The sequence below is a fragment of the Cebidichthys violaceus genome, unplaced genomic scaffold (genome assembly GCF_023349555.1).
Source record: "Cebidichthys violaceus isolate CVI_PGR_0920_01 unplaced genomic scaffold, fCebVio1.0.p SCAF_6, whole genome shotgun sequence".
NCBI classification, from domain to species: Eukaryota; Metazoa; Chordata; class Actinopteri; order Perciformes; family Stichaeidae; genus Cebidichthys; species Cebidichthys violaceus.
Genome location: NW_027176816.1, coordinates 1581740 through 1603344, shown reverse-complemented (window position 1 = coordinate 1603344; position 21605 = coordinate 1581740). Strand labels below are relative to the sequence as shown.

The window sequence follows — 21605 nt, the reverse complement described above, 5'->3', positions numbered from 1 at the left end:
CATTTAAGTTCATCGTGAGACTGAGTTGTTATCGTAGTGATCATTTGAAAAGAGTTATTTCGGGGCCACTGTTCCGGAAGTAAAAGTCCCCTTCGTTTTTCCCATAGTCGATGTTATTTTACCTTTTCTACAGCTTGGATCGGCATGAAACTCTCCTGGTTAAATCATCAGTACAGAAGATTAAAATCTGAATTAAAAGTTGAAGGTACAAGCCTGTGTACATAAAAACGTTGTGGGTCGACGTTTACTACGAGTCCCAAAGTGCATTTCAGAAAGAAACACCCAATCACTGAGCTTTAATTCAGCTTTAATTAGTTACCTTTTTTCTTCTTCTGTGACAAGTGGAAAAAAACTTTTGGCAGGTGAAAAAATGTAATAGAACTAAAAGCTTTCATGTTACTCACCTGGTAAAAAAAACATGAATACTTGTAGTCCTATTGAGAATATGGGGTTGAGGTGCACTTCAGCCAAAATTAGTATTACAACAACAACAACAACAACAACAAAAGAAAACGCTGGTGACAACAACAACAAAATATCACTTGGGAACATTTTTGTGGCAAAACTTTTTTTTCCCACCCATTCTTAACTCAAGCACGGGATAGAAAACTATTTATATTTGAAATGCGTCACCACAATACCACAACCCTGAGGGAGGTATTGCGTAAAGAAGAATTTGAGATGGGAATACAGAATGGGAATTATTACTTCCGGAACCAGCGGCTCGTGCCCCTTGGTAACTCTCCACAGTGTTGGTAGCACAGCTGAGTCGGGTGAATGATGCCGAATTGTCTTGTACAGGGTGGTGCAGCCTGTTCATGGTCAATTCAATTTGAGCCGACTGTTCTTTTCTAATAACCTGAGGGTCTGTTGTCAGATGGACCGGCGGTGGAGCTCTTGTATTGTCACTGTGAGAGTCGTGAAGGGGAAACTGTGAGGCTGCGATAACTGTGACTGAGAGTAAATGATCACAGAAGAAGAAGAATTTCTCTGTATTGATCGGGAGCTTGATCAAGTAAAGCTTTTATGTTTAATTAAAAGCAAAATTATGCACTTTTTCTTACCAACAGTGATTTCAATTTTGTTTTTGCTCTTATGTCGCAGTACCTTCCCTTCTCTTTGATTTTTTTTTATTCAACATAAGTTTTCATGCTTTTTGTTTTTAATTATGAAGAAACGTCCAGAGCAATAGTGCAATGATTATTTCAGAACAGATAATCTGTGTTTTTTTGTATTATGTTTAACAACAATGCAGATGATATTTTTTTAAGCTGGATATATTTTGTTAGATTTTATTTGCTGAGCACTCACACAGTATTATATTCTCATCATGAGAAAGAGAGTCAATTCTCCAAAGTTTCATGTTATACAGTATCATCTCTTGGAGTAATTCTGCAGATGGACATTTTTTTTGATAAATCACAATAACCCAACATGTATTACTGTATATACAGTATTTGTATGTTAAAATGTTTATTTATGGTATTCTGATGTATCACGACTAGGCCGATATTAGATCTGTTCTTTGTTTATAGTGCATGGGTGGCTGTTACCAGGTCTTCTTCAGCCCTGTTTCTTTTGGTTTCTTCTGTGCCCAGTGTATGTGAATATTTGACATTTAGTATTGTTGAATAACGTTGATATCCATGTTATATACTGAGAAAACATGACAACAGTGCATGGATTGACAGACTGAACACCCATCTCCCACTGTCTTCCATTGGCTGGTTAGTGCAAGAAGCTTGATGACAATGAAAATGGCTGCCTGGCCGCTGCCCAAAACTGTATTTAATGATCCCGTTCATGCCCTAAAATGACATCAGGTCTGATGAGTACTTTCTGTTTGACTCTCTTGGTAGCTCACAGTAAAAGGCAGTGATCCAGAAACTGTTGGTTATAGCGTCGAGCGGCCCCGTATGAGACTGACCACTGCGTTTTTCACGTCATCTGAGGCAAAATTAGCCGAAAGAAAAATATTTTTCCCAAAGATGTTGCTTGTCTTTGACAGATGCTGTGGACTGTTGGGGTTTAGTTGAAACCAAAGACCACAGACAGTTTTTCAGAGTGCCAGCAAGAGTTTTTTTTCTTTTTACCATTTTACCAAAACACCCCCTGAAAATCTAGTTCTTGCAGACTTTCCTTTGGTATAACTTCTAACCTTGCTGCAGTGATGTTCAAGTGTACTCCAGGTCCCTGTGACATCACTGATGGGTGTGGCTACAGGTGCAACACAGCTGGGTCTGATCAGAGTCACCGTGATATTGTTTGCTTCACCCATTAGTAGAGCAGGTTGGGTTGTGCTATAAATGCATAATATTACCTTCACCTTTAATGCTGTGCTCTAATGATGTAGAACAAAGTGAAGGCTGCTGGTTAGTGAAACTGTGCAATCATCACTAATTATCCAGACCCACCTTAACGGTTTCTCAAAACTGACATAGCAGGAATTTGACGTAATTATTCAATAATTCTTTTTCTTAATCTTGAGAGAAAATGATGAATGAATTTCTAATGAAACAATAAGATCACACAGTTTATTCCAACCGTAGATTCCTGTCTTCTTTTTAATGGAGGAGTTTATCAAGGTTAAATAAAAGTGGATGGTGTGACCCAGTTGATACACTATGAGCTCAACAGCCTCAATTCGTGAGTTTAAGTTCAACTCTAGCATCGATATGTAATTCCATTGAAATTAATTGATTTTGCCGCTATTGATTTCACCGTTTTAAATGGATTTAAATGGATTTATTTATTTATTTGTAAGATCACCCAGCAAAAAGAAGAAAAAAAAATACCCCGTTTTCTGACCCCGCCTTCCCCCGCCAATAGATTTCATTACAGGTTGTAACTTGAGTCACACACACAGGTCGGAGCCCTTTAGCGGTAACATGTATTTTTTAAATGACGAGGCTCTCTCCCCCTTCTTGCTCGTCAGCGATAGATTCAAAGCACTTTGAAAATGGAGCCTTTTCTTATTGTGTGCAGTACTTATTGTGGTAGCTTACAAAAACAGGAAGCAGATTTTACGAGATGATGTCATCACTGACCAAACAATGATTTGCATCAAGCCATTGAAGGATTATGTGTTGTACAGTACGATGTGTCTGTTGACTGTTGTGTGTATAAACTAAAAACTATTAACACTTTAACTGCTTGCTTCTAACATGCAATTTTTAACTTTCTTGTATTTTTTCTGTCTCTTGACTGTTAACTGTACGTTTTCTTTTAATACTGTGCCTCTGAATATACCTGTGCATTTTAACACTAACTGCTACCTATGTTTGCTTTTGACTCCCTTTTTTTCGTTCAATAACTCCTCCCAGTGTCTTCTAAAATGGAAATAAATTAAAGATGTGACTAAAAGCTAACCTCTCCCGCTGCTTCTTTCTTCTTTGCTTTGACAGCCTGTCGCCACATCTAACAGCATTAACACACTTCTAACATCATGCACTGTTGGTGCACTAATGATGGATCAAATCCCTCTGAAAGCATGACATGTGTTACCTAAACTAGAATATGAATGACTTTGTATATGCATGGAGAGAGATTAACATACGGGGTTCAAATGAATCATTTTAAAGCATTTACAAGCAGTATACAGATATTAATAGATGGTTTGTAACACACAATAATCTTGTTGTTAGTAGTTATAAGAACATTTTAAGTCTTTATTACCATTTCTATTAACTGTAATAACTCCACCTATCAGGATTTTTCCCTTTTTTCGGACATTACAAGATGATTAATCAGAAAACGAAATGGCGGATTAATCGTTACTCATAGATTTAAATTAGTTACTTTGCTTTCAGAGAAATGTAGTGGATCAAAAACTACAGTATTTGCCTCTGAAATAGAAGTAGCATGGAATGGAAATACTCAAGTAAAATTGGTGGAAAGTTACTTGATACATTTACTCAAGTACTGCACTTTTGTACAATTTTGAGTTTCTAGAACTTGAGTATTTCCATTAAGTGCATCATATTTATACTTCAACTCCACTACATTTCAGAGGCAAATATACTTTATTACTCCACTACATTTAAAAAACTAAATTTAGTTACTAGTTTATTTTCAGATTCATATTAATATTACAAAATAGAATCAATAATGATTTATTTAATGCATCAATAATCATAATTCAATAATATATTATACGTTATTCTGAAATGGGCCATTGTTCATCATGAATACTTGGTGCTTTAAGTATATTTTGATGCCAATACTTTTGTACTTTTACTGGAGTAAACATTTTAATGCGTGACTTTTACTGTCAGAGTATTTGATATTGGTATCTTTGTTATCCACTGGTACTCGGTAACTTTCGCCTGTTACACATGATTCACAGGAGACATTATAGTTGTTCACAAATACGTTAATAAATACGTAAAAGAATACTCTTACTTTCAGGGTATTATAGACCTCTAAATGGAAAGTTAAAATAAAGTGCTACCCAGAAGCCACATCTATCCATTATAAGGCTTTTACTCGGTGATCTCTCCTTCTCTTTCTCACACTCACACATCACATAAACAGGGAAAGCAAGGAATGTTCATTCCCCCCTTTTTTTTTAATTAGCCAAGCCTGGAAGCTCTCATGGGACACAAAAGAGTTCAACTGCTTTTGTTATGCCTGTGGATTCAGCGGTTACCATGGCCACGAGAAAAGTAAAGGCTCAGAATCTAGAAAAGTTGAAAGAGGAAAGCTTCATGGTGCCTCAGCTCTTTTTTTTCACCCTTCCTTTCATGCATGGAGCTTTTTCTTAACTCCTCTGCTTTCTGTTTTCCCTCATTGCTTGTATTCATAACTTTTATATAAAAGGATGTTTTGACTGTTCAGAATGCTCAAGTGGTGTTAATATTTTTGCTTTTTTTTATTTTCTTCATCAGGAGACGCCACATACCTTGACATATTCCGAGAATTTTCCCACATGGCATCCCACAACCCGGAGAAGCTGAAACGAAGGAGTGTGCATTTCCGACACTCTTTCAGGTAGTCCGCCAAGAAGAGGCGCAAGATTGTGTACTTGAAAAGTGCAACAGCCACTTTCCAGATATATATATAGTCACATTTGGATGTGCATCAGTTCAACGTCACAATTAAACCTGATAGAAAAAGGATCATATTTCAAAATAATACATTTTCTGTTTTATTCCACAGAAAAATCCACCTCTGAAGTGCATTTAAGTGAATGCAATTGTGTATGCTGTTATTCATTATCATTCTATTTTTTACAATAGCTGCATTATATCTGCAAGAGTCTTGTGCTGTTTTTGGATCGACCTTTTATTTTGAAATGAGGATTTGCTGGTCTTGTCCTCCTAAATGTTTTTTTTTTTTTTTTTTAATAATTATAGCATTGCTTTTATACAGTGTTGAATGAAACCTTTTGGATAAAATGCCAAGCACTTGTGTTGTTTATTGTCTTTGTTTGTTTTATATAAGTCATTTGTTTGCTGCATCGGTTTCATTATCTGATCAACATGTCTGATTCGTTGAAGGAGTTTTTTTATTATTATATATAAATACCCTCATCTGAGAGTGTGTGTGTATGTGATGCATGCATTTATTCCCATTATATTTCATACCTAAACTTGAATTCAGCTACGTTGTATGGAGTGTTACTCATCATCATCATCAACAACCTTGAAATCAGAGTGTTATTTCTCACGATGAGCAGTTTATTTCAGTTATTTTCGTTTTTTTTGCATCGACTATGCTGGTCTAGTCTTCATAATGTTTTGTTTAAATGTACTGTGCAGTACCACTATGAAATGCAGTGCTTATGTTACTGTATACATGCTGTAGAAGCAAAAAAAATGCTAATATATCTGAATGAACAGGAATGCAGATGAAAGATGGATGAAAAATAAAACATTGTCTGTGTTTTCACACATGCAGTAAGAGTTCTCTGTTAATTAAGTTTTGCCACATATCCGCGTCACATCTCCAGGTAGCTTAAACAACAGCGCCCCCCAGTGTTAAAAGATGAGATCAGTGAGTCAAAAAAAACCTTTTTCTTATGTTTTAATTAAAGTCAGGTCACACACACACACACACACACACACACACACACACACACACACACACACACACACACACACACACACACAAAAAAAACCCCCCACCTTATTATATGTCCAAAAAAAAAGATAACTTTATTCATCCAGAGGGATATTGTTGTGCAGCATTTGCAGAACATGGTAAAGAGTGCAAATATATAAAGTGCAAAATAACAATTAAATCAATAAGATTACACAAAATATACACAATGCCAAAAATATTAACAGTTAAGGATCATTCTTGGTGAGTTACATGTGGATATGTATAAGAAGTGACACATAGCTTTGTATGTAGCCCACAATATCAAATCTAAAGTATAAATAAGTGTACATGGTCAATTCAAAATGTTCAATGAACGTGTTCATGAAAGTCGTAATGATTGAAATGTGCAGAGAGACATAATTGAAACACTTTCTCACATCTGCTGGATGAAAGTTAGCCTGAAATCTGTGTTCTTTAGAGATTATTTTAGATTATTATACGCAACTATCTGTTAGGAATGATGGTGGAAGACCAACAAAAGAAGCCATTAGAAGGAAAAAAAGATAAAAACTGTCTGAAATCAATTTTTTTTTAAAAAATCAGATGAATGACTGAACAATACAGCTCATGCGTTGATTGTGATGTTATTGGAGAATTTACTGTAAATAATGACTATCATTCCTAGAATTATGTTGCACTGATATAATATTGCAGTATTTGCAATAATCTTTAAAAGAAACCTGTTAAAGCCTAATGTTATTGTGTATAACTGTACAGTAAGTATGTATAATTATCATCCAATAGTATAATATCCATTATTCTAAAATAGATGATTCTGCATAACAACTTTTGATACTTTTAAGTATAATTTGACGCTAATATTTTTGCACTTTTACTTTAGTCAGACTTATGCTTTTAATACTTTTACCCTTCCACAACTGCCCTCTGATGTAAGTTAGCTGTTGTGTGGAGTGAAAGTACAAAGTAGCATACAATGGAAATATCCTTTTACTTTCTACAACAGCCTCATCTACTGATTCCTCTTTCTTAAAATAGATGTAAACGGTGCTCCGGTGTTTTAAGTAATGAGTGAAACATGTAGGAGTGAATAATAGACGATCTTTGGCTCTATTATCACCACCGCGTCCGTTGACGTCCGTGTCGTCTCGCCGTTACGTCGTCTCGGTAGAAAGTACGGCGAGCGGACAGACCGCGGTGATGATGGAGCCCTGTAGAGGCGAAAGTGCTCATTATGATGCTATCTGACATTTCCAGTGACATTTGCTCGCTTGACACGCGATGTGACTTGCGACTTCGAGTCAGATGTGACTCGGATAGCTCGCTGCTAGCTTAGCCCTCATCCATCCTGCTGCAGCAGGCGGCTAACGGCTCCAGCTGATCAGCTGCAGCACCACACAGAGCCCGGTGAGGACCTGATGGTGATGGTGATGATGAGGCCTTAGATGTCAGATCGGCGTCGGTGTGTTCACTCATCAAATACAGGTATTGTCACTCGTGGATCGGTAAAAACGTCGGTACCACCAGTCCAGACTGCAGTTACCGTTTTATTATCGCAGTGGCGTTCAGGGACACTTGAAGGGACAGGGGCCAAAAGCAGAAACCCTGACCCTGATGTGTGATCAAGGTGGGCCACATAGCAGGTAGACAGGGTGGAAGGACACGTATCAATGCATCGACACAGACGTGTAATGGTGTGTCATTAGGGTCATTAGTCTAGAGCCGAGACAGTTAACACGAGTTAATTGATTAATCAATTAGTTAATCTGGCTCCACAGTATTATACTCTTCAAAAGGTTAGAAATAGCTGTTATATCTATGTTTTCGCCTTCAAAATGGCTATTTCAAACATAATCAGTTTAATTAGGACACCAAATATATTATTTACATTTCAAATAGTTTTTACCTCAAAAGAATAATAATCCATTCATATTTATTTAATACAGGATTGCATTTTGACATTTTGATGCTAAGCTTTCAGTATTTTTTTTTACCAATGTGATTTATTCTATTCTTACTGAACTGTTGCTCAGACTTGAAGGTATCTTTGTCAATTTCTGCCCTTTCAATTGTCAGTCTGGTTTAACTATTGTTTAGATTACTAATATGTTTGAGTTTATCTATTCTCATGGTAACCAATAACAAAGCCTCTAACCAACTTGAACTCCAAGGGTTTCAATTAAAAGTGCGTGAAAACTAGTTAATAAGCAAACAGATGTCAAAATTGGTAGTTGAAAATTATGCATAAATGGTTGAAATACTATTTCCTAAAAAAAAGGTCAGAGAGCAAAGCAGTAAATTCTCATATTTAAGCATTTTTCTTAAAAAATGATCGAAACAATAATTAATTATCTAAATATTTACCAATTGACTACTTGATTATTCAACTTAATTGTCTAGATCCATTTCATCTCTTGTTTGCATCATCTTCAGTAAAGGACAAACTCTTAAGTCCACCCATGTGGACTTGTCTCTGTTGTTTTTTAGATGTCATAGTGATGGTTGCGGCTGATCTTTAATCTGCAGACATGGCGTCGCAGCTCCAGGTGTTCTCCTCTCCCTCCGTGTCCTCCAGCGGCTGCTCTCGCTCAAAGAGGCTCAAAGTTGAGAACACCGCCTGGGACGTGTCCAACCAGCTGGGAGACAATGCTTACTACCAGCAGAGCCCCACCCAGGGAGCTGCACCCTCCGCTTCTGGCTCCAACTTCAACCCAGTGTACAACTCCAACCAGGCGCACCCACCGACAGCCGGCTCCAGGGAGCAGACGGTGGTGCGGGCGGCAGACAGCACGGGCAGCGTTCGTGGACCTCCCTCTTCCTCTTCGTCATCCTCCTCCTCCAGCCGTCGTGTCAAGGACGCAGAGTCCTCCGCCCAGCCGTGCGACCTCTACCACAAGCAGTACAGCTTGAAGCGGAAGAGCGAGGAGGTGGACAGCAGCGACAGCGTCCAGATCCTGGAGGAGCTCTCGGCCCCCGTGGTCTCAAACCGCACTGGTGGTGGAGGAGGGGGAACCACCACAGCTCAGTCCATAGCACATTCCACTTCTACCACAAAGAGCAGCAACTCCCACAGCGAGGGAGACTACCAGCTGGTCCAGCATGAGATTCTGTGCTCAATGTCCAACAGCTACGAGGTGCTGGAGTTCCTGGGACGCGGCACCTTCGGCCAGGTGGCCAAATGCTGGAAGCGGGGAACAAACGAGATAGTGGCCATTAAGATCTTGAAGAACCATCCTTCTTATGCTCGGCAAGGTCAAATTGAAGTGAGTATGTTGTTTTGAGAGGAATAAAAACTCCACAAGGTGGACGGACAGAAAGCTGATCTCATTCTTTAACCCTCAGCAGCCACGAATCTGCTCTGAACATCACAGATAAATAGACGCCCCCTTTTAAAGTCGGATCTTTATCAAGTCTGATAATTATCAAGTTTTGAATTTCAAATCAGATTTATCCAGTAGTGGTTGTCAGAACATCCACAAGTATACTGCAAACAGGAACCGCTAACACAGCATGACTTTCCAAAATGTAAACAAATAAAGGCTAAAACCTATTGGGCTATGGGTCCAGATAACGGTTCACATCATATGTGTTGGGTGGTGGAGATGGGAAATATTTGCGAGCGTCAGTTGCATGATTATATAGTTAATCTGTGTATCGACAATTCAACATCATTTCCGTTGAATTTGGGTTTAATTTCATGTTTTTGCTGGATTTGAGGCATCCATTTTTATGTTTTGTTTTCAAGAACATCCATATTTGGGATCTCAGATATTTCATAAAAATCCAAGTTTCCTCGTTTGTACTTACCACAAAGAGACTTGTAATTAAGATGAATTAGCTTTTGCTGGCATCGCTCAAAGCATTATGGGAGCTGCAGTTTCCAAAACAGATATTTCTACCAGGAAAATTTTTATTCTAAATAGTAGTTAGAAAAAAAAAAAAATAACGGCGACTAAATCAGTTGATTTGAACTTTTCTTGTTTTGCATAATCAATGTGTTTTCATTTCACAGTACTAAGGCTCAGAGTGTCCTTTCAATACAGTTGTTGTGTCCCTGGAGCAGCGACACTCTCCTCTATCCCATCATCTGGAGGTGTCTAGCTTGTGTAGAAAACCTTTGGACCTACAGTCAAAACACTGTCCACTGTCCTGAATCAAGTTCAGCCCAACGTATTCTGAAAAGCATTCCTGGCTAAGATATGTTGTGACTCTGCTAAAAGCCTGTAAATAAATGGAGTGTAACCTAAGTAACAAAAGCCTAGGGTTGAAAGGGTTAAAAAATATCTCCATCTTCCTCCCCGTAGGTGAGCATCCTAAGCAGGCTGAGCACAGAGAATGCCGATGAGTTCAACTTTGTCCGCTCCTACGAGTGTTTCCAGCACAAGAACCACACGTGCCTTGTGTTTGAGATGCTGGAGCAGAACCTTTACGACTTCCTGAAGCACAGCAAGTTCAGTCCGCTGCTCCTCAAGTGCATACGGCCGATCCTGCAACAGGTCGCCACGGCGCTGATGAAGCTGAAGAGTCTGGGTTTGATCCACGCCGACCTGAAGCCTGAAAACATCATGTTAGTGGACCCTTTGAGGCAGCCGTACAGAGTGAAAGTCATCGATTTTGGCTCCGCCAGCCACGTGTCCAAAGCGGTTTGCTCCACCTACCTGCAGTCACGATACTACAGGTGAGTACGTCCGCCTGAACTGTAAAGTTAGAGCTTTGAATAACGTGTAAGTGACCTGCCGTGATCCTGTCGTTTGCGTGTTACGATGTGCTTGCAGAGCTCCAGAGATCATTCTGGGCCTTCCTTTCTGTGAGGCGATCGACATGTGGTCACTGGGATGTGTCATTGCTGAGCTGTTTCTGGGATGGCCCCTTTATCCTGGTGCCTCAGAGTATGACCAGGTCAGCGACAGCACGCTCACCAATATAGTGACATTTACTTAGCCTGTTAGCGTAGCTTAGCATAAAGACCGGTTACAGGGCGAAACGGCTAGCCTGGCTGTAAATAAAATAACGCTTTAAAGCTCACTAACTAACATGTTATATCTTGTTTGCTTAACCGGTATAAAAAGGACAAAGTGTGGTTTTACAAGGGGGGGTTATGTGCAAAACTATTTCCATTTTGTGTGTCTTTTGATATTGATATATCACATCATCTGACAAAGGGGATTCATAAGTGGTTAACACAAAAAATGTACTAAACAGCTACATGCATTCACTAATAATAATCATATCTACTAGATCATCCTTTAACCACAAGGTTGATGGTTGGTATTTTCTAAAAAAATGTTACTAAAAAAAAAAATTGCTACAGCCCCAGTTGTCAGTTCAGTTCAGTGAGAGTTTACTGAAATAGTAACCACAAGTTTTGCATGTTTTTGTTTAAACCAACAAGATCTCCCTCAGAGGCTGACACAATTGGCTCTCATGGTGATGACTGTATAAACTGCTACTGAAGCACAAGTATAGGTCACACGCTGTCTCGGGTGATCAACTGACTTTTTTCTCTCTCAGATTCGTTACATTTCCCAGACGCAGGGCCTTCCTGCAGAGTACCTGCTGAGTGCCGGAACCAAGACCAGCCGCTTTTTCAACAGAGGTCCTGACTCGAGCTACCCGCTCTGGAGACTCAAAGTACGTGATCCACAGAGACGGATGTTTCTGAGACTGTTTCTATCATCAAGCACATATACACTACACAGTACCGTAACGGAAACACGTGAGGCCCCCCCCCGCAGAATAACCCTGAGAGCCCCCCCCCCCCATATAGGCAAGATGTCAAAACTCAAGCTTCTCTTTTGAGGGTAATTTATGAATTTATAAATTTCTGACCTATGTCGTCACGTCACTAACCTAGCTAACAAAGAAAGCACAATTAAATATATTTTTCTTTATTTTTATATCAACTCTGGAAACACAGAAAAGACAATAAGACCATAGTGTGCATCCATTTTTGAAGGGCTTTAATTTTGAAATGCTACATCAGAATGTCCTGGTTCTCTCTGAGTGACACCTTGAGGTGCTCTGCTATTAACCTGAAGTTACATTATTTTGTAACTATGCACCGTTTCCTCTAAAATCAAATCTGAAACTAGACAAATTGTCTCATGAATGTGATTTGAAGTTGGCTTGTGAATGAGATTTTGAAGGGCTTTCATTTTGAAATGCTACATCAGAATGTCCTGGTTCTCTCTGAGTGACACCTTGAGGTGGTCAGTACCGTAACGGAAACAGGTGAGGCCCCCCCGCAGAATAACCCTGAGACTGTTTACAGACTGTATACTACGTTGGAATATTAGGCCCCCCCGCCCCCGGCTCTGCAATTTATTTGTTAGAGCTGCACAGATTGATTGGCTACTGATCGAAACCGGCAGTTTTTCAGCAGATCGGACGTGACCGATGACTGAGCGATCAGTCTCATATTATTTCTACATGATAGTTTGTCACACAGCGGCACAGACAGTAACGCCACAGCTACACGCACTTGTAAAATTTAGTTTTTGGCAAGAAACTTGAATGAATACCGTTGTTTGATGGAGATGTTTCCACAGCAATATTAAGTAAATGTTAAGAAGGGAATATGAACTGTTCAGCTTCCTAACACTAGTCTAAGAAGCTTTTGATACACAAATAAACTCCTAATGCCAAGATTCAAAGCAAGTATTTGAAAAAAAAAAATACAATAGTATAAATCCTAATCATTTAAGTGTTTGGATGACAATAACAAAGTACAAAGATAACATTTAGATAAAAGGCCTGGAGCTTTGCTCTCAATTACAGTCCTTACAAAAATAAATGTGAATCAGCAGGTCAGATTTTTAAAAAAACCTAAATTCTAGATTGGCCAAGAAAATCTCAATCGGTGCATCTTTTACTTCTTTTTTTATCTACAGTGGCCCTAACATGCGGTCGTATGAATACTGAGGCTTTGCTGTAATTATCTTTCTGCAGACACCTGCAGAGCACGAGGCAGAGATGGGCATCAAGTCAAAGGAGGCAAGGAAATACATCTTCAACTGTCTAGATGATATGATGCAGGTGAGGACGGCGCCGTTTCATTTCAGATAAGCTCCAGCAGTTTACAGTAATATTGTTGGTAGAACTGTTATGGAACTGGTAATTTAAAAGGCTACAAGGTGGGACAACTGTATGTATAGGCAAATAATTCATGGGTGTGTCAGTCTGCACTTTTTTCACTGTTCCATGAATGCGATGTCGTTGGGTGTACCAGGGTGCAGTTTGACAAACCCAGACTTCCTGTCGTTCTGCAGGTGAACATGACAAACCTGGAGGGGACGGACATCTTGGCAGAGAAGGCTGACCGGCGGGAGTTCATAGACCTGCTGAAGAAGATGCTGACGCTAGACGCAGACAAACGGATCACGCCCATGAAGACGCTGAACCACCCCTTTGTCACCATGACGCACCTGCTGCACTTCCCTCACAGCTCACAGTAAGTTCAGGACTGACTCGGTAATGATTGTCGCAGCTGTGGTTCAGCATCACAGTTAGTTTTTTTTAGGAATCCATCTTTGTTCCTTTTTTAACGATTTTTCTAAATTTGTATTATACAGTGTGAAGTCCTGCTTCCAAAATATGGATATATGCAAACGCAGATGCAGCGCCTTTGAGAATGGCAAAAACATGTTTGCCAGCAACAACACCCCAAGTGCAGCAACCAACCTCACCGTCACCTTCAGTAGCCAACTAAACCAGCACAACCAGGTGAGGATATCTCTGGTCTGCCTCATCGTGGTCTTCATTAAGTTAGTCTTGTTGATCCACTTTTCATGTGTTGCATCATGTGCTCATTTCTACGCATAGAATCTGATTTGTCCGTTTCTTCTTGTGACAGTGGAAGTTTCCAAAGACAAGCGTTTCCATTTTTATTTGACATTTCTGAAATTGTATCAATAATGCGTCTCGTTTCTCTAGTACTGCCCCACTGATCACTTATGGCTTCATATAGAAGACCCAAAGGATTCAATCAAATCAATCAGCATTAATGAATAACGGTTATGTTTCAGTATCATTCATTTCAATTGATTTAACTGATTTAGTTTTGTTCTAAAACTCTTTAGATGCACCGATTTAAAACAGTATCGTATTGGTGTTGACGTTGTACTTCTGTTTTCATATAATGTATCTTAATTTCTATATCCTTTGTACACTTTGATGTTTTTTTTTTATTGTATTCAAAGACACTGTGAGGATCTTTTTACTGGTTATCAAACAGTCTCAATTTGTTACTGAATCATCTATAAGACCAACATAGTTCAACGAGACCTTCAGAGAGATGATTGGCTATTCCTATATACTTATTCTCTATAATTCTGTATGTAAATGAGCCTCAACATTCATGTGCGGATGGTTGTAAAACAGGTGAGATGTATCGTTGGCCTTGGTTACCATGTTTTCTGCATGTTGTGATGCATTATGTTGCAGATGGCCTCAACGGGAGGCCAGTCCCTGTCCCTCAGCAGCAACGTCCCGTTGCTGAACTACCAGCCTGGCCTCTACCAGCAGGCCACCATAAACATCCCTGGCCTAACCCAGCAGGGGGTACCGCTGCAGACCAGACCCACGCAGCTCTGCGCCCAGACCGAGCCCTTCCAGCAAACACTCATAGTTTGCCCTCCCACCATCCAGGGTAAGAAAACCCGATGTTAGTGTCATCGTGCTTCAATGAAAAGAAATCGTATTGACTAATGATTTGACCAACCAGCCACTAAAGGAAATAAACCTTTTATGGATATTTAGTTTTCTTTTTGCAGCCAACTTCATAATCCCTAAATTTCTTTTATTCTATGTTTTCTCATCCTCCATCTTTTCCTCGCAGGTCTTCAGACATCCAATAAGCCCTCTGGTTATCCAGTGAGGATGGACAACTCTGTACCCTTAGTTCCTCAGAACCAGTCGTCCCAGTCTCTTCACATCCAGCCCGGCATGCTGGCACAGGTAGGAACCACTTCATGACCACTAGGGTTGGGCTTCGCTGGAGTTTTATTGAATCTGATTCCAGTATTGACCATGCCAGTGGTGGAATGTACATTAATTACACGAGGCTAGACAAGCATGACGTTTAACTGCGTAGTATCTAAATTACTCAAAATATAAGGTGAATAAAAATGGCACCCATAATGTCAGCCAGGTGCCGACCTGACAACCACCTTTAGAGCCTCTCACAATGATTATGAATACCAGTATTCTTGTTCTGGTGTGTAACTGAAAACTCTTGATCCAAAGCCAGAACTCCCTCTTTTTTAGGATTCAATACAATATGGAGCAGCTCCAAATGTGTTGTCTCAGTCTGTTTAAATGTCATAACACCTCCTCCCAGGCCTCCCTCGCCCCCCTCCTGTACGCCTCAGTGGCGGGAATGTCGCCTTTAGGCTCGATCCTGTTGCCAGTTGGCTGCAGGGGTGCGAGCCTCGGCGACTTCCTGGATCAGAATGCCTCCTTGCTGGTAAAACACTATCATCGCAACTGGTTAAAATCTCTTCTTTCTTGGTCCTACCTCCTCCTAGCATACGTATGTCAGCGGTGTGCAGCAGAACCTGGGCTGCGTGTGCGACTCACCAGTCGGGTTTGTGCTTTTGCTTGCAGCTTGAGGGGCCAGATGCACTAAATTCACGACTAAGACTTGAGGAGAAAGTTTCATGCGCATTCTTTTTCGTCAGATTTATTAAGCAGCACATACGCGTGGTTCTGTTTTGTAAATCTCAATCACCGCAGAACATTTTTAGTCCTACAGTTTGCCATGAATAGATGTATAAACACCCTTAAACATCTGTTGTCATATCAATACTTGTGCCTCTGCCACTCATTAGATCTGTGAATTAGAAGAACGGCAAAGAAGAAGTGCAGTTTTACCGAAATGTGGGCTTCAGCAGGGTTTCCATCAGGAGAACGACGTTGCCATGGTTTTGCACTCGGCGGCTCACGTTACCGCAGTCTTGGAAAGGGAGGAGTGAGTGGAGGGATATTAAATTGGTTGCAATCTACAACCACACCGCTAGATGTCACCGAATCCTACACATTAACAAATTATTGCCAAGTTAATTTTGGCTGAGCTTTTGTGCCTCCTAGTGGAAGATTAAAAAAAAGACACATCGACAGACGGCAATGCTTTAGAATCTTCTAACAATATTTATTTTTGTAAAAAAAAAAATTCTACTGTTTTTCACAGCGCAGGACTGGTTGAAATCAGAACCTTAATAAAATTTGTGTTTTTTTATCTTTCTTCAAGCTTTGTCTGGTATTTTTTGCTTCTTAAGTTTCCTTCTGAGTCTTACCAAATGCAGATCTCTCTGCACAGGAATAAGTCTGGAAACAAGATTTAGACGGTGGTGTTAGGGTGGATGTCGTGGTGCGGGACAGAGATGGGAATGTTGGTGTTTGTCTATAAACTGCATTTACTCATGATGCATTTCATTTCAGTGAAAATAACTCTGACTTCTATTTTACTAGGGTCAAGACACTGCACTTTGTTCTCTTCTTAATGCGTCACTGCTGAGGTTTAAGGTTTTTGGAATGCAATATGTTATGATTTATATTTGTGTGTGTGTGTGTGTGTGTGTGTGTGTGTGTGTGTGTGTGTGTGTGTGCATACAGCAGGGCTGGCCAGCAGGCACACAGCAGATCCTCATCCCTTCCACATGGCAGCAGATGCCAGGCATGGCCATCCACAACCCTGGGCAGGCAGTGGTGCCTGAGTCACCCATGGGAGCCCCGCTACCCGACAGTCAACAAGCTTCTGGCTGGAGGTGAGTTAAGTCTGACGGGACTCTGTGTGTCATCGCTTCAGGTCAGTCTATTATTACGATGAAATGGAAAGTTTGAAATGTAAGTGCAAGCCTTCCTTTTCATAGGGGCCGTCATGGAAGCCAATACGATGGCCTCAGCCAGCAGGACTCTGGCGGTGGCCGTCACGCTGCCTCCCAAGGCCACAACTCGGGGGCCGCTCACTCGAGATCCCAACAGGGAAAGAGGTCAAAGGCTCGACATGCAGAGAGCAAAGCCAGGTATCCTCTCAGAATCTCATACATGCACATTTTCCAGGGGGGGGGGGGGGGGGTGGGTCTTCTGTAAACTGTGGTGTTGGTATTTTGATCCCTGGCTTCTCCTGACCACTTGTTCAAAGACAGTAGGGCTCCAGCGATTTTCATTAAAGCTTTAACCTACCGTCCAAATAGAGGCTACACCAAAACTAGCATTGAATTGACCTACTAACACTAAGTGTGTCTGCGTTGCCAAAGCCTGATCTATCTTCTTCCTCTGTGCCGTAGAGCTCTGTTGTTGTTCAAAAAAAATTACTAAAAACACATCAGTGAGCCACACTGTTGCACTGGATGACATATTCCTTCATTACCATGAACACAGTAAATACTGTAAATACTTCTACTTCTGTAAATACTCACTAGAGTATATGTGTTATGTGCTCCAGCAGTGTATACTTTATTTAATACGGATATAAGAATGGGTGATTATTTAATATTACAATAAATAGGCTATTTCAAGCAAGCACAAGCTGTAAAGAAAATGAAAAGCAACATAAATAGGTGTCAGGTTACCTCTGCTGCCTAGAATGTTCAAATAGATTTAGCATCTGCAATAAGAGCGTGATGGAGCATCTTCTTCCCCTCCAGGCCTGTGTCGTCGGCCACCACTGTGGTCCACAACACTTCTGCTTTTGCTGGCGACCAGTCTCAGCCCATCGTCATCTCGGACACACCGAGCCCCGCCGTCAGCATCATCACCATCCACAGCGACTCAGAAGACGACGACGACGACAGGAAGTTCCCTGCCGCCTGGTGAGCTCATTTCCATTTTTGTGGAATTTGAATTTTCACAGAGATAGCTCTTTTTTTAGTTTATTTTACTTCCTCTCTTATTCTCTCCTGTAGCTCTGGAACAAGCCAGAGGACCAACGTGATCAGCTGTGTGACCGTGCACGACTCCCATGACTCCGACTCCTCCAACAGCAGCCCCCTGAGCCCCAAGACGACCTCACAGCCCACCAAGTCTTTGGCCATCATCATGCCCTCTGTGAAGAGCCAGCCGGGGGAGAGCACAACCCACAAAGCCCCGGCAGCTCCAGGTCCTCCAGGGCACAGATCCTCTAGTCTTCATATACATTCATTTTGTTTTAGTTAACTAGATGTGGATCCATTTTAGGTGCACTAATTATCAGCTCAGCTTTTAAGGCCTTTGTGACAACTAAACAACACGAAATGCGAAATACTGGCCTGCAAATATTATGTGTCTAATCTTTATAGTGAAATCAACAGAACGAGTGGATCTGGTCTGCTGCCTTTGTCAAGGTTGAAAGGAGCAATAAAGTTTTTTGTTAAGGTGCAACTTTTTGCACAACTTAGCTCAGAAAAATGAACCTTGTTCTGGAAAAAAAAGTATGCCGCTTTTTTGCCAAGTTCTGTGTGAAAGTACTCATGACAACAATAGTTCTTAACAAATATATCGAAATGCAAATTAATGAATCACTCGAAGAAGGAAAAAAAATATGCCACCGGTGTGTAAAGGCCTTAAGGTTGACAGGTTAAACTGATCCATTTTACTTCAAGCAGCTGTAATCTATGTTCTTCTTTAGATGCTCACAATATTCTGTCTGGTTTTGCACTCGTAGATCAAGCTACAAGTGGCTCTGGAAAATCCAAGAAAGGGTCGACTCAGCAGTCCAGTCGGGCAGGAGAATCCAACACCGATCGCCATCAACGGGCCGCATCCAGCAGGTCTCAGCCTCTCAATCTGAGTCAGGTACCGGCATCAAATGTCTACTTAACAAGTTAATACTACTGCCATACTATACTTATTGGTACTGTACATACATATTCTACTGCACTGGTGGCACCTGATTACTTACTGTTTACAACCTGTATACATCTCGGCATATATATTTATTTCTGCCTTTTTATACCTGTACACATCACAGTATTTATATTAATTTTACTACCTGCTTAGGTCGTTTTTTTTTATATATATGTCACAGTATATATGTTTTTATATATTTATTTACAAATCTGCCTACAATCTGTTCTCATTATGTATATACATTTCTACATTACTGCTCAACCTGTCACATTACTGTTGATTCTGTTTACTATTATTCTCCAGCCTGACTACCGCATTTTATTATGCTTCTGTGCCGGCGTAAGACGTGTTTTGGGGTTGTTGAGCTCTAAAAATTCCATTGTCAACAACCCTCTCTGTTGTTTCAGGTACAGCAGTCTGTGATGTCATCATCCCACGATCAAACAGGAAGCAGTGGTTCCCTAAGGCGGCAGCCCACATACCCTCCTCCCGTCTCGTCCCACTCATCCTACCGGCTTCACGAGAACACCCTCTTCAGCTCAACCCCAAACCTGTACGCCTACCCGGCATCTGCCGCCCTGGCCTCTGTGTCCCAAGCCGTGGACCAGATGCAAGGTGGCTCATCCCGCCACGGCAGGGCGAGCGGAGCTTACTCTTCCCTGGCGCTGCTCCAAAAGAACGGCAGCCTGGCCCTGGGAGGGTCTGCTCCGGGACAGTACGGCAACCACCACCACCACCACCACCAACAGCAGCAGCAGCAGCAGCAGCAGCAGCAGCTGGGAGGGCAGCCTTTCCACCACGCCGCTACTTACCAGCGGAAACTCAACCAGTATCCCTACCTGTAAAGACTAAAGCGCTGGATGACGACCAAATGAAGACCGAGACTAGAGACGAGCACAAGCTCATCACGGGCGGCTGTGATTAGACTTTTAACTTTCCTTTACTGTCCTTATTTTTTACAACTTTCAGTGATTATTTTGCATCGTCTTTTTTTGAATATCCATTCCAACTTTTGAGTTTCTTTGTGTCGCGTACAGCGACAAACAGAGCGGTCTGTAGGCGTGTACAAAGTGACACATTTATTGTAGTGTTGGCTCCAGTACAGCACATTTTGAAATGGCACAATGAGTATGAGGTTTAAAGTGCGGACTTTCAGCTTTAATTTAATAAGCGCGTTTACATCCACATCAGATGAAGCGCGTGGGAATCTCAGCCTTTTTCATACATGCTCCCCAAATAGAAGGGACCAAACACAAAGCTGAACATTCCACTACTTACAGACTGCAACGTTAAGCTTAATTTTATTCATTTTTTATTTGATATTATTTGAAAAGTGAAACTGGAACTTGACTAACTGTTATGCTGATCTCTATTATTATTGTTATTATTATTATTATTATTATCATCGTCGTCAGAATTGTGAACTAATTGTGTAAAAGTTGCATTTACATATACACAATCGCCTTACTGAAGTCAATTTATTTTTGTCGTTTTAAACTTTAATATGTCAGCACATTGTGATAAGTGAGATGTTGTATGTTTAATGTATGAATCTACTGTGTGTGTGTGTGTGTGTGTGTGTGTGTGTGTGTGTGTTATCTGTTTTAAAGAAAAAAGAAAAAAAGAAAGTAAGTTATGCTGTGTATAATAATGTGTCATTGTGTTCTCCACCTGTTGTCCATGTTCGCTCTGTTTTAGTGCTGACCATTGACCTCTTCTATTTATCTGTTCGGTATGTCGATGGATGCAGTACGGTTCAGCGTAGAGTAGGGTGGTATTTAGAGGGGACTGTCGTGTTTTTTTTTAAAGGTATTCTTAAGGTTGCATGTGTGTGACTTGGAGTAGCGTTCAGGAGAGCTTCGTAAAAAAAACTGCAGCTGCACTGATTTTAAGTGTCGCTCGCAGATGATGATGATGGATTATCAATGTTGTGTCAAATTTGTACGACAAACACACAGATGATATTGGGAAAGTGTAAAAGCTCTTGTCTTGTGAAGTGATGTCTGTGAAGTAAAAGCGTGCACATACAAATCTCATCGGGTATCACACTATCACGTCAAAGCCATTTAGGATGCAATTGTAAAATTCACAGTTATGCATTTGAATTGTGAAATATCAAATCTGACAAAAGATCATTTATAAAACTATGAATTGATGTTCAGTATGTAACCGCTTCTATACAAATCATTGGTTTGGTGATATGGTGGTTTTTCTTACAATCCTGCTGTGACGTGAAGTGCCGCATTACATAGAACACACGACGAACCTTAAACCGTATATGCGCAATAAAAATCCTCTCAAAACAGAATGTTGGACTCATTGATGACTGAAACGGAAGAATCTTCTCGAATTACACAAACGTCCGAATTAAATGCTGAATTCAGGATAATTGTTTCAGACTTGATTCAGATTGAGGGCTGTACCTAACATTGTTTTTATCATTGATGAATCATTAGGTCTACAGAATACCAGACTAGGTGATGTCTACAAATATCCCCACCATCAGCCCCAAAGCCTAACATATTCAGTTTTTAATGATGTAATACAGAAAATCCTCACATCTTGAGAAGCCAGTGCCAAACATTAGCTGGTTGCAGATAATATTTGGCATTTTTGCTTGGAAATGAATCTATTGTATATTTGCCAATTCATTTTTTGTCGATCGACTTGAGATTGCAGCTTCTAAATCAACTGTTGCACGATTTAGTTTAACCGTTACT

General features: G+C 40.6%; 2 protein-coding genes across 6 annotated transcripts in view; both read left to right on the top strand.

The window, feature by feature from the left end:
* The window catches only part of LOC137889275 (arf-GAP with coiled-coil, ANK repeat and PH domain-containing protein 3-like), a 64956-nt gene extending 59059 nt beyond the window's left edge, over window positions 1-5897 (top strand). For all 3 annotated transcript variants that reach the window (XM_068733054.1, XM_068733055.1, XM_068733053.1), the window contains exons 25-26: window positions 4887-4989; window positions 5158-5897. In XM_068733054.1, the coding sequence (XP_068589155.1) occupies window positions 4887-4989; window positions 5158-5173 (119 nt within the window). In that variant the 3' untranslated portion in view covers window positions 5174-5897. The remainder of the gene's footprint in view (window positions 1-4886; window positions 4990-5157) is intronic.
* Window positions 5898-7248: 1351 nt separating this feature from the next.
* On the top strand, window positions 7249-21193 carry hipk1a (homeodomain interacting protein kinase 1a). Of its 3 annotated transcripts, none has more exons than XM_068733489.1 (16): window positions 7249-7545; window positions 8587-9323; window positions 10365-10738; window positions 10836-10959; window positions 11572-11691; window positions 13009-13095; window positions 13329-13510; window positions 13632-13782; window positions 14503-14707; window positions 14897-15015; window positions 16675-16823; window positions 16929-17081; window positions 17706-17870; window positions 17964-18157; window positions 18701-18831; window positions 19293-21193. In XM_068733489.1, the coding sequence occupies exons 1-16, from the start codon at window positions 7506-7508 to the stop codon at window positions 19728-19730; spliced, it is 3369 nt and encodes a 1122-aa protein (XP_068589590.1). In that variant the 5' UTR covers window positions 7249-7505; the 3' UTR covers window positions 19731-21193. The 3 variants fall into 3 exon arrangements, with proteins under 3 accessions (XP_068589590.1, XP_068589589.1, XP_068589591.1); XM_068733488.1 differs by having other exon boundaries at window positions 16672-16823; XM_068733490.1 differs by having other exon boundaries at window positions 8548-9323; window positions 16672-16823.
* The last annotated feature ends 412 nt before the right edge of the window (window positions 21194-21605 follow it).

Coding starts and splice junctions, on each gene's coding strand:
- hipk1a (XM_068733488.1), top strand. CDS start 7,506: ATGTCAGATCGGCGTCGGTGTGTTCACTCATCAAATACAG. Junction 10,739..10,835: donor CTGCAGTCACGATACTACAG/GTGAGTACGTCC, acceptor ATGTGCTTGCAG/AGCTCCAGAGATCATTCTGG. Junction 13,096..13,328: donor GTCTAGATGATATGATGCAG/GTGAGGACGGCG, acceptor GTCGTTCTGCAG/GTGAACATGACAAACCTGGA.